The sequence below is a fragment of the Gymnoscopelus microlampas genome (genome assembly GCF_963454915.1).
Source record: "Gymnoscopelus microlampas genome assembly, chromosome: 11".
In the NCBI taxonomy this organism is placed as follows: Eukaryota; Metazoa; Chordata; class Actinopteri; order Myctophiformes; family Myctophidae; genus Gymnoscopelus; species Gymnoscopelus microlampas.
In genome coordinates, this window is record NC_139948.1 from 23,708,485 (window position 1) to 23,722,000 (window position 13,516).

Sequence of the window (13,516 nt, forward strand, 5' to 3'; positions counted from 1 at the left end):
GCTTTGTGTCTGATATCTTTTTTGTGCGAGTTCATGCCAATACACTTTCTGTATAATTTATGCCTGATTTATAATTGGTTGAGCATACTTGGTTGCACATACTGTATACTTGGTCACGCACCAGAAATAGCTGATCTACTGTAATATCTGCTATTTTCAGTGTGCAAAACCAGCTCGCAACAAAGTATAAATCATCCCTTAGAAAGACATACCTTTCTCAGAGTCCATTTGCCTCTTCATCCTGATCATTCCACAATTCCAAAACAAATGACACTTACAAGCAAATGTCTTAGGGTTGCTAACAACAGAAACTGTATTGGAAAGGGAATTTTATTTCAAAGCAGGTTAAATATGTGTGACTAAATGGTATTGTCTCAAACAGACTGACTGACAGTGAGCCTGCCTGATTAGCCACCATTATGTATTTGTGTGGAGATACCTGGAAATGAATTAGATTGATCACACCTGCCACCAATCCTCCCAATAGACGAACTGACCAAAACTTTAACTTTATTATACGTAGCCTGCGAGTTAGTTCAGGCAGTATACACTCGAGAGGTTACGTGCATGCTCATTACTATGTGGCTGTCTGTATACAGCGCCATGCAAGACCCATACGTCACTGATGTGGCAATCAGCTGTCCAATTGGGCGGGTTACTTAAAATCACCTAAGTCTGCGTTCCTTCCACTTTGTGTGTTATGGTTGTTGTCATGCAGCGCTTGCTCCCACCACCACCCCAGCACCACCAGTGGGCTCTGCTATTGGTCTGTTCCTCATGGGGGGTTGTTATTATATATCTATCTCCCTGCTCTTAATGGTTAATGATGGTTGTCTAAATTGTGCTGAGCAGGGAGAAAAATATAGCAGAGCCTGAACACCAAGATAAAATATTACATCCACACTTGTATTCTCATTCTATATGATTATTTCATCTATTCGTGAGTTATCTGACTGAAATACAGTACATGATTAGACTTTTGTTTGTATTTGTTATTTTGTTTGGAAGTACAGGAAACAGGAAGTTACTGTACAACTATTTAAACCGTTAAAATAACTTTATGAAAGCGTTAGCCTTATGGGATATCCTAGACAGCTAACCACCTGATGTTACTTTGACGTTATGCCAAATCCCAGCACCTATACAGTAATTGCAATGGGACAGTTCTAAGCAGCCATATTACCTACTGTTGTAGGTACTGTAGCTTCCTCGCAAATCAGACAAAACCTGCTGGCTTCCAAATTGGCCAAATGAAAGCACATTCGCAGGTAGCATTTGAGGTTTTCTGAACAGGACAGGCCTTGATGCTGCCCTGTCTTCAAATGGTGCCTTAGCAGGCAACCAAGACTGAGAGCTGGATTCAGCTTATCTCAAATAAGCTGGTGCTTTTTTTTTCTTCTTTCGTTTCCTGACAGTAAATTGTCTTGTTTCTTTTTTTTGTGTTGCCAGACCACACACACACACACACGCACGCATGCACGCATGCACGCATGCACGCATGCGCATGCGCATGCGCACGCACGCACACACACACACACACACACACACACACACACACACACACACACACACACACACACACACACACACACACACACACACACACACACACACACACACACAGTCAAACACGGGTAGACAGTTCCCTAGGCTGTCTGGGAGGCTTGAGTCATGAATCACAGTATTGACACGCTATCACGCCATCGTCATGCCTTTGTGCTATATGTCCTCTTACTGACCTGAAGTCAGCCCCATCTGGGGAGAGACACGCGCACGCACGCACGCACGCACGCACGCACGCACGCACGCACGCACGCACGCACGCACGCACGCACGCACGCACGCACGCACGCACGCACGCACGCACGCACGCACGCACGCACGCACGCACACACACACACACACACACACACACACACACACACACACACACACACACACACACACACACACACACACACACACACACACACAAACCCACATTGAGAGACATACATCAGATGAACACACACATACACACAGACATTGGTTGTAATTGCATGTCATCCAGTATCTTGTTGTCAGGAATCTCTGTGACACACCCTCCCCCAGGACACACACAAACACACACACACACACACACACACACACACACACACACACACACACACACACACACACACACACACACACACACACACACACACACACACACACACACACACACACACACACACACACTTTCTGACAAGCTACCTTCCATGACTCCAAACGGTGAAATGATCCATCTATCTACAGTATGTGTACAGTATGCACTGTATCTCTTCTTACTGTGTGACTCCTTTTCTCTCTTCTTCCTCCAGACAGTTTGTCTTTCATTCTCTGGTTTCTCTGGACTTCTCGGTTTCCTCCGGTCCCCCCTCCCCCCTCCCGCCCCCGTGCTGTTCTTCCAGGGGCATGAAGGGGGTTCTGGCTGGCTGAGCAGATTGCCTGCAGTCCTCCTCTCATCTGATCCTCCACCTCTTGTCCTCTCATCTTGCCAATAATTGTGAGGAGAACAAAAGAGAGGGGAAGGACAGAGAGTGAGGAAGAGGAGAGGAGAAAAGAGAGGGTAAGGAGCAAGCGAGCGCGCGCACACACACACACACACACACACACACACACACACACACACACACACACACACACACACACACACACACACACACACACACACACACACACACATGTTTGTGTGTAAAGCAATGGTTGCTTTACTCCTGAATCGCTGCCCTCCACACTCTCCTATCTAGCATCAGGGTCTTGAGCTCTACAGTGTGATCAAGACGGATCTGTCAGATTTTTCATATTCCATCCTGATTGGCTAAGATTGGCTTCTTGGCCAAGTTTGCAGGAGTTGCCCGCTCTGAACAAAACGCCTCAAATCATGAACACAGGCATTTGATTGTCATTGCCAAGGAAGAAATTCCACCCTACATTTTTCGACTCAGCCACATGCATGTATTAATACAAAAACAATGCTTCTATTTCAGCATTCTAACTTTCAAGGAAGAGAAAGGCTGTAGCTTCTAATCTCCATCGAGGATGTCATTGGTACAGTAGGCAGGTTTCTGAACTATCCATAGCCCACCAATAAGATGCAGAGTGAGTAGACGGAAATTGTGCCAACTTAAAATGAGCATTAGTGGACCAATTATATGAAGACACGGATGAAAATGTGTTATTTGGTCCTTTTAACTGTTAGCTGTTTACCCGTGAAAATGGCCACTGAAAGGGGTCTATTTACCACTCCAGCATGCAAGGTGGAGAGGAGAGCTGATGTGGAACAGCCATGCTAAGGTATTTTCACACTGTATTACTTGTATGCTTGTCTAGCCTTTTGGATGTGCAAGTGCATGGCCTTTACTTTTAGCATAAATATTTACCACTTGATGTCACCTGGCTTTCCCTTTAGTAGTTGTAAAATCTCATACTATAAGATACTATACTTTAAGATAATAATAATGATAATAATTCATTCAGGACAATGGATTTTAGACAGGGTTAAGTTTAGGCAATGGACACCTATAACACCTCACAGTATACACTCTAACACAAAGGAGGTAGAGACTATACCCCACTAGTCCTCCAGAAAGACAGTTGGCCTTAGGCTAAATGCCAAGAAAACTGTGGTTATCACCTATAACATCTTATCGGAACATCCACCTCTGACAACAACAGGAGGCACTGTGCTGAAGAAAGTCAAGGACTTCAAGTACCTGGGCTCATGGGTCAACTCAACCAAGCAAGATCTTAAAGTGAGGAAGGCACTTGCATAGAGGGCCCTGAATGGCATGACCAGTATATGGAACTCCAACCTCCCCCGTCAAATCAAACTCAGCTTCTGCAACGGTAGAGTCTGTTCTGTGTTCTCCTCTATGGCAGTGAATGCTGGACCCTGAAACCAACCCTGCAAAGTACCTAGACAGGTGCTACACCAGAATGTTGCGTGCAGTACTTAACATCAGCAAGAGTGCACATCATACTAACAAGATCCTGTATGAGGGAATACCAAGGGTGAGTGAGAAAATAGCAGCCAGAAGAATGAGACTAGCAGGACACTGCCAAAGACATCAAGAGCTGCCAGCCAGCAAATTGGTGCTGTGGGAACCAACACACGTGCATCGGTCATGAGGACGTCCCACTCTAACATACATAGATGTACTCAGGAATGATGCAGGAGTGCAAAGTAGTAAGTACCAACGAACTGGCCAGATGTATGGAGAACCGGGATGACTGGAAGCGACGATGGAGGGCTCGTCTGAGGACGAGAGAGAGACTTACAGTATTATGTATAACAAGGGTGTGGTTTTAATGTCAGAAGCATTAGCTATAGGTTCATTCCAGCTTTGTATTTATGTGTGTGTAGGGGGGGGTATATTATCTATTATCACTACTCTAAATTAAAGGCAGGGTAAGTGATTTGCTTTGGTTAAAATAAGTGTTAAATAGCTCTATATTTTAATAGTACTCATTGCTATAGAGTGTTTGTTCAGTAACAGGAGTCTCCATGTCTCTCCAGCTCTTTATTAAACAGAAAATGCATTTTCAGATTTAACAAGTGAAATTGGAAGTGATGACACAAATAAATAAGCAGACAAAATTCGAACTGGAACACTGCATAATCTCACTTCATCTCTACTGGCCGTCTTTCTCACATAGGAGTACTCCCTTCTTTAATTCTTAATTTATAAGAAAATAAATCGCCAACACGTTGCAAGCTTGTAGATGTGTTATTTTTGGTGCGTGACACCGCTGTACGGTGATGTATAAAGCCGGGTTTAGTGGGAGACAGAAACATGCACGCATTATCCAACTCAAAGTTAGACCTTACATACACCAGAATGAATCATACTGTAGTTAGTTAGTAGCTAATGAACGGCAAGCACAATTTAGACAGCTATAGCAGTTCCTTGACAAAAATGACAGTGACAAATTGACTGGTACACTACTAGTTGGATTAATGTTAGGTCGCTGGTGAACAGGGGTGAAGTACCTGCCCACAACCACAAAGTCAGGGGTTCAAATCCACTGCGGTGCATCCGAGCGGGGCAGGGCAATCTTTGCTGCACTAGTGACTCCTCCCAACTGGAATTAATTAGCATAAAAAGTGGTTTCTCAAATAATAAAATAAATAAATGAATAAATAAGAATTATAACTTTAAACACGTTGATTCATCAAGTGATTGAAATATGCTAATGTCCAGTTTCATTCTTTTCAACACAATGTAGAGTTATCTTTACGGGAGTGTACCAATGCTCCCTCACCACTGTTCCCTCAAACCTAACCCTAACCCCAAACCTAACCCTAACCCCAACCCTATCCCTAAGCCCAAACCTAACCCTAAACTGAGGGAGCATAGGCATGGCCCATATTTACAGAGTAGGTAATCCTAGTCCTACATCAGCTTTGCAGGCAGTTGTTCCATAAAGTTGCTTACCAGAAAGCTAAACCGTTACCGATTGATCGACTATGAATAAGGATCAACTACATAGGATAGGAATGACTGCCTGTGAGGAGGAAACACTCCTGCAACAGCTGAGGCAGATGCGCCATAACGTTGTCTGGCAGGAAGCTAAATCGCTCCTGACCGATGAGGGATGAGCATCAACTAATGTGAATGGGACAAAACTGCCTGTGAGGCAGAATAGGGAGAGTACTACATTATGTCAGCTTTGCAGGCAGCTGTTCCATCAAGTTTATGTTCCATAAAGTCCCTGTTCTTACCTTCTTGGCTGCCCTTGGAATCAAGATGAGTATGGATAAACTCCTGCTGGTTTCAAGTCACATTCAGCAACTATCCAGATTTCCCGCTGTGCAGACGACGAAAAGGGGTTAGGCATAATTTGACTGTCTGTCAGTGAAATAGTTGCATCATGGTTTGATTGCCTGAGCTGCAAATGTGGCTGTCTGCCAGGAAGGAAGGCTAGTCTGCCTTCAAGTCAACAGTTTCCCTGTGCTGTCACATTACAGCCTTAGTGAACTTCCTGTTTGTAACGGTTGCCTTTGGAAATGTCATAAACTATCAGAGTTGTTAGTTAGCAGCTGTTAGTTAGCAAACTATAGGCAACAAAAATATTTTGTATTTGTTAATACACAAATAATGACTGACAGGATGTTGCTAGGTTTTTCACACACCTTCTACTAGGCTAGCATTAGACTGTTGAAACTGTCTACACTGTTAACTATCCTATTGTAAACTATTTAACCCGTCTACAATTGTCTTCTAAATCCTTATAAATACAGTTTTCTGAAAAACTCATGTTGCTGTATCAGTGGTGCTCAAGCTCCCATAGGTCCAGCTGTTATTCAGCCGTATCTTAATTCTAGATTTGAAGTTGACCATTTAAGACCATGGACTTTCTTCTTGCCCATACAGTTCTTAAATCAGCAAGGTATAAAGTCTGTAGAGCTCACGCAGAATAATTGAGTTGCACTGACCTTTGACAAGTAGCTAGGGTACCTCATTGCTAACAATCCTGTGAACCATACACATTATTGATTATTGAGGAAAATCAAGCAAATGTCAAGTTTTTGAGGAAGTGGTTGAAAAAATCAGCTTCCTAAAGGTACAACAAGGTTGGCAATAAGTTAGAACAGTGGTGAAGAATGATGGGACAGGCTTATAAAGATCCTGGATGACAGTGACAAGTCCTTACATATAGGACTAAAGCTAGGACAGCATTCTGGTACATTCTCTTCATTTGTGTCCATCTTTCTCTTCCTCATTCTGTGTCCTTTTACTCATTTTACTCTCTCGCCTCCATCCCTGCCATCACCCTCTTGTCATCCTAACTCTTTCTCTCCCTTCTTTATTTGCCTATAGCCTGCACTCCCTCCCTTTCTCTTCACTCCCCCATTTGGTCCTCCCTCCCACCCTCGCCTCCCCTCTCCCCTTCCACTTTGCCCTTTTCTCTCGTCCCCCCCCTCTCTCTCTCTCTCTCTCTCTCTCTCTCTCTCTCTACCTGAGTTGAAGTACTTTACTTCTCTTCCTGAACTCATTTCTATGTTAATGAGTTTGCCTGCCAGATAACACAGTCAGCAACGGCTTCAGCACGCACGCACGCACGCACGCACGCACGCACGCACGCACGCACGCACGCACGCACGCACGCACGCACGCACGCACGCACGCACGCACTCACTCACTCACTCACTCACTCACTCACTCACTCACTCACTCACTCACTCACTCACTCACTCACTCACTCAGTTTTACCCTTCTGACTGTTTGCACAAACATGCATGCTTAGATGCACACAAAGTAACCACACATATTGAAATGTGTGGGCACACACACATATTCACAGAAAAAATGGGAAGATGCGCACACTGGAAAAACAAAACACACACACACACACACACACACACACACACACACACACACACACACACACACACACACACACACACACACACACACACACACACACACACACACACACACACAGAGGTGGATGATAGGACCTGTCACCACTCTCTCTGCCTTGTTGATCTGTTCATGCATTTATTTATCTGTAATCCCTCTCTCACTTCTCTGCCCCTGTCGCTTGCTTTCTCCATCACTCTCCTCTCAATTTCCCTGTTTTTTCCCCTCTTTTGCTCTACCGCTTTCTCCCTATGACTATATTCCCTCTATCTGCGCTGTTGTCCCACATTGCCTCTCTTTCACCAGCTGTCTCTCCAGTTTGTCTGCATACATACAGGTCCATTTTTACACTCTCATTTGAATTAACGTTCAGGGTTTTGTAGTTTATTTGTCATTCAGGTCAGTCAAACAGCCACAAAATCAATTTGCTTGCCAGCCAGTCAGTTGATTAATTCTTCCGTTAATTGGTCATTTTGTGCGTCTTTTCATCAGTCAGTTGGTCTGTCAATTAAGCTGTTGTATAAGACAGTCAATGTCATTATCAGTCAGTGCAAGTGAGTCACTCAGTCGGTTGTGTCAGTTACTCAGCAAGGTTATGATGGCTTTACATTTTTCATTCGTTTTTATTTTCATTTGACCTTGCAACAGATAATCAGTTGAGTTGATCACTGACAGTCAGTCAGTCAGCTGGCAAGACTGGCAAAACGTAGGCATTCAGCAATGTCATGAAGAACTCAGCCAGTCAGTCTAGTTTCTCTCAGAACAGAGTGGTGCATTCCAGAATCACAGAATATTCTAAAATGGCAAAGAGCAGCATGTTGCACGTGTGTGTGTGTGTGTGTGTGTGTGTGTGTGTGTGTGTGTGTGTGTGTGTGTGTGTGCGCGTGCGTGCGTGCGTGCGTGCGTGCGTGCGTGCGTGCGTGCGTGCGTGCGTGCGTTTGTGCACCTGACTTTGCATGTACAGACAGACACAATTGTCAGTGGCACCATGCTATTATTATTGATTAATTGATTGAATACTTTAACAAATTGCAAACAGTAGCAGTTACAATTACGCAAGCAATGCTAAAAGGCCCTGAGGGCTTGTTTCCATTGTGGTCCATATTTCAGACAACACACACAAGTGTGTGTGTGTGTGTGTGTGTGTGTGTGTGTGTGTGTGTGTGTGTGTGTGTGTGTGTGTGTGTGTGTGTGTGTGTGTGTGTGTGTGTGTGTGTGTGTGTGTGTGTGTGTGTGTGTGTGGCTAGTAGATCAGCTACTTTTGGTAAAGAAGTTTTGTGTAGAGTGAAAACAGAGCAGACCATCTCAGGTCAGTTACTATAGTGTTAAGTGATCAAACCCCTGTTGTGTATAAAGGACAATACTCACACACACACACACACACACACACACACACACACACACACACACACACACACACACACACACACACACACACACACACACACGCTTGTATGCACACATACTATGCACACATACTATACACACAAGTGACACACACACACACACACACACACACACGCGCACGCACGCACGCACGCACGCACGCACGCACACACACACACACACACACACACACACACACACACACACACACACACACACACACACACACACACACACACACACACACACACACACACACACACACACACACACACACACACACACACACATAGTGGGAGTGTTAAGTGAAGTATGAAGCAGTAGGAGCCTTATGTTGAGGCCTGACTTGAGTGGAATCATTAAAAACGGTTCGTGGCTCTTTAAGTAGCGTCTCTGCTTCTCTCCGGGGCTCGATTCTTCATGCATCGCTTGCCAATCTCCTCTGCCCCCCACCCCCCCGCCCCCCCCCATCCCCCCGCCCCCCCCCATCCCCCCCTCTAAGTAGTGCGGTGGAGGGCCAGGAGGGGCTAGGAAGAGAGTAGGAGAGCAGCAGACAGCGCGCAAAAGCTACGCTCCTCTCTGTTTTTCAATCAGCACCAGGGACAGCGCCACGACGCGCCACTTGAAACCAACCACAACGTTGGCCGGACGGCGATGCTGCATTCGGTCATCAGCACCACGGATAGCTCCCCCAGCGCGGTCAGCATCAGCACCACGGATAGCTCCCCCAGCGCGGTCAGCATCAGCACCACGGATAGCTCCCCTAGCGCGGCACTGCCAGCAGCAGCAGCAGCAGCAGCAGCCTTGCGGTAGGAAAGCAAGGAGCTCCATCCATGGGAAGGAGCGACAAGGGAGCGTGTCCAATCCCGACGACGCGGTGCGGCCGTGGGCGGCGTTGATGAAGACGCGCGGTTAGTTTGTGTTGGTTGGAGCGAAAGAGAGGAGGAGGAGGAGGAGAGGGGTGGGGGGAAACGGCTGTCATTTCTCCATCTGTCCGCCGGGCACGTTTTGTCGGGACCAAGCCAGGCGGTGATGAGCCCTACAGGAGACCACAGCACTGTGTTCACCGTGTTGATTCAACTTCCAAGGTACGACAGAGCGACCACTTCACTCGACACGCCTGTTTTGGGGTGGAAGAACCGTTGATTTATCCTCTCATTTGGTGCCTTTGTGGTGTGAGACCAAGCCTCTGTTGGTTTTAAACGTCACATCTGCATGTATGTGTGTGTGTGTGTGTGTGTGTGTGTGTGTGTGTGTGTGTGTGTATGTATGTAATATGTATGTATGTATGTAGCCGATGTGTGAGTGTTTTGGTGCGCGCATATGCGTGTATATACCATGTGCTAGAGAGCGCATTGCCGTCGCTAAAACAGAATTGTTTAGAGCGTGACAGACAGTGCGTGTAGGAGCTGCTGGACGCTCGACTCCAGACACAGAAGAAAACATGTCAGCGAGTCAACAGCTGGCCCTGGGTCTCCGCTCTCTCTAGTCATAGCAGGGAAGAGAGAGAGAGAGAGAGAGAGAGAGAGAGAGAGAGAGAGAGAGAGAGAGAGAGAGGATGTATGCGTTCATCCATCCATTCCGGTGTTAAGGGAATAACTGCATGGAGGAGGAATATCCGCTCTAACAGGCCGTAATTTGACGTCGCCGCCGCGCGCGAGAGAGAGAGATTGACCGAAGAGATTCTTCCATTGGACTGACTGGTGAGACGCCTAATTGTCTAGGTAGAGAGACATATAAAGATGACGAGAGAGAGAGAGATAGCGGTGGTAGAGAAAATAAAAATATATAAATAAAGGGGGGGGGTCGTGGAAATTAGCATAGAGAGGGATAATTCATTTTTGTAAGCCGTGTGTGTGTGTGTGTGTGTGTGTGTGTGTGTGTGTGTGTGTGTGTGTGTGTGTGTGTGTGTGTGTGTGTGTGTGTGTGTGTGTGTGTGTGTGTGTGTGTGTGTGTGTGTTATCTGACAGGCTGTTCATTAAAAACATCAATCAAATGAAACTTGTTTCATTTGATTGATTTCGTTGGGTTATCAAAACACGCCATTATTAGTAATTGTTGACTTTTTGTTTGTGTTTATGTTGTTGTTTGTGTTAATCCAAAGATGGAGTCGCTGTCAGATGCTGCTGGTGACTATTAACAACGAGCACCGGAGCCCTTTTTGGAGAAGCTCCAGAACTTGTTGGGACCCGGCGGGGAAGGAACTGAGGGAGAGCAGAGGATAAACCGCTGGATAACGGCACTGACTGACTGGCCTCCTACCATCATAACCTCTGGATCATAAAAACACCGAGCCAAAACGAGAGCGAGAGAGAGAATATGTGGCATCTCCGTCATTCTCAGCTCTGAAAGAGTCTCTGAGAGGGGAGCTGGTGGTCGTTAAAAACAGACGAGGGATACCGGTCTCGATCAGTTTGGGAGAAAGTGACAAGACCCCTCGCCCCCCCCGCCCATCTCCTTCACATCTGTCAACTGAACGAAGGGGAGCCTCCTTCCTCTCACAGTATTGTTGTCACCAAGTCCTCTTTTTACTGTGTTTATTTTTTAAGATTGTGCCCATCCGGTTATTTAATTATTTTTTCGCGGGGCGGTTTAGGCTGTTTTTCTGTCACGGTTATGCCGCGCTACTGACCAAATTGTTTGTGTAAATACAATAGCCTACATGTTGACACGGACTCCCGGAGTCCCTCTTGTGGAATAAAGCAAGAAAAAAGGGGGGATTAAGAAAAGGAAAATAAATAAAAGCTAGTTTATAAGAGACTCACACGGAGCCGGCTATATGAAGATGCTGATGTGTGACCGGGGCGTCCAGATGCTGGTGACCACCGTGGGGGCATTCGCGGCGTTCAGCCTGATGACCATCGCGGTGGGCACCGACTACTGGCTGTACTCCCGGGGCACCTGTAAGTCCAAGAACAGCGGCGACAACGACACCGGCCGCAAGAATGAGGAGGTCATGACGCACTCCGGCCTCTGGCGGACCTGCTGTCTGGAAGGTAAGGCTATACGTGCTATACGGCTATACGGCTATCTCTCTCTCTCTCTCTCTCTCTCTCTCTCTCTCTCTCTCTCTCTCTCTCTCTCTGTGTGCGTGCGCGCCTGCGTGCGTGCGTGCCTGCGTGCGTGTGTGTTTGTGTGTGTGGGGAGGGGGTTACTGGAACATATGGTCATGTAAAGAACAGATGATGTTTTATTTTGTGTACCACTGTTGTTGTTGTTGTTTTTGTTGATGTGTGTCGTTGTGTTGGGCAGACTGTAGGCTAATCAGTGGGAATGGCCTACTCTGTAGACATCATCAATGTTAATCTAAGTCAGGGTGTAAACATGGACCATAAGGAGGCTTTAGGATGGTTTCTTGGTGATTATTCCCCATCTCTGCAACTCTCACCTTACATGCATCCACATGCATGTCGTCAGAGGTCACACAGTAAAACCAATAAGGTTCATTTAACTTTGAGAATATACAGATGGAACCAGATGGTTCCATTTGTATACAGTCTTAAATTAAAGGTAGGGTAAGTGATTTGGTTAAAATAAGTGTTAAATAGCTCTATATTCTGATAGTACTCATTGCTATACAGTGTTTGTTCAGTAGAAGGAGTCTCCTCGTCTCTCCAGCTCTTTATTAAACACAAAATACATTTTCGTTTCAGTTTCATTTTCAATTTTATCCAATCAGGATAGAGAACTCAATCAGGATATAGATTAAACAAGTGAAATTTGAAGTGATGACACAAAGAAATGAGCAGAAACAATTGGAACTGGAACACTATAAAAATGAAGCTTAAAAATGGGTACTGTCTCCTGATTGGCTGAGATTTTGACATCTACCGAAAAATGTATTTTCTGTTTATTAAAGAGCTGGAGAGACGGGGAGATTCCTGTTACTGAACAAACACTCTATAGCAATGATTACTATCAGAATATAGTGATTTAACCTTTTAACAAAATACGTTTTGTTTTAACCAAAAAATATCACTTACCCTACCTTTTAACATGAGGATGAGGATTTTACTGTACAGAGGTCGGGATAAGCCAGTTCACTGTATCCTTAAAACTCAGGAGGGATCACTTCATGTTCAAGGTTGATGTTGATATTAGAACAGACAACCCACCGGCAATACACTGAGTGTTAGTTTAACTCAGAGTGTAAAATGGATCTGTATATGTTAGGATTTTACTGTGCACTATGGACAATGTCACCGTGTTGGACAGTAAGCACATTTACTTGAGTACTGTTTGTCAGTAATTCTTTTTAAGTATTTGTTTTAATTTTTATTTTTTTGTAAGCTGGTGACTTATACTCTGTTACATTTTAAATAGAAATATTATACTTTTGATTCCACTACATTTGAAGGGACTCTTGGGATATACATTATGAATGAACCGCTTAAGAACTATTCCAAATGTAGTGAAAATTGCTGATCTACAAGCACTCAATGTGTGTGACACGTTGAGAGCTTGCAGATCAGCGATTTTCACTATAAATGATGTCATAATTTGTAGGAAAGTACTTGAGTATTTAACGTACTATATTACACACATAAATACATGGACTCACAAAGAGTGACAGGACATTGCTGGATATACATTTGTGGCATTAGAATGAACTCAAAAGTGTACATATACAGTAGCAGCTGACAACGAGGCGATCGGGCATAAGATGTATGTAAATCCCTGCTAAATAAAATCCTCACAGTTGATTTAACTGTGAGAGTGTGAAAAAAATGAATCAGTAAGGG

At 45.0% G+C, this 13,516-nt stretch overlaps 1 protein-coding gene across 1 annotated transcript in view; it reads left to right on the forward strand.

Moving 5' to 3' along the window:
- Positions 1 to 11,553: 11,553 nt before the first annotated feature.
- The window catches only part of cacng3b (calcium channel, voltage-dependent, gamma subunit 3b), a gene marked incomplete at both ends in the record, with an annotated part of 26,648 nt that continues 24,685 nt past the window's right edge, over positions 11,554 to 13,516 (forward strand). The window contains one exon of the mRNA XM_084071633.1: positions 11,554 to 11,770. Within this exon, the coding sequence (XP_083927759.1) occupies positions 11,554 to 11,770 (217 nt within the window). The remainder of the gene's footprint in view (positions 11,771 to 13,516) is intronic.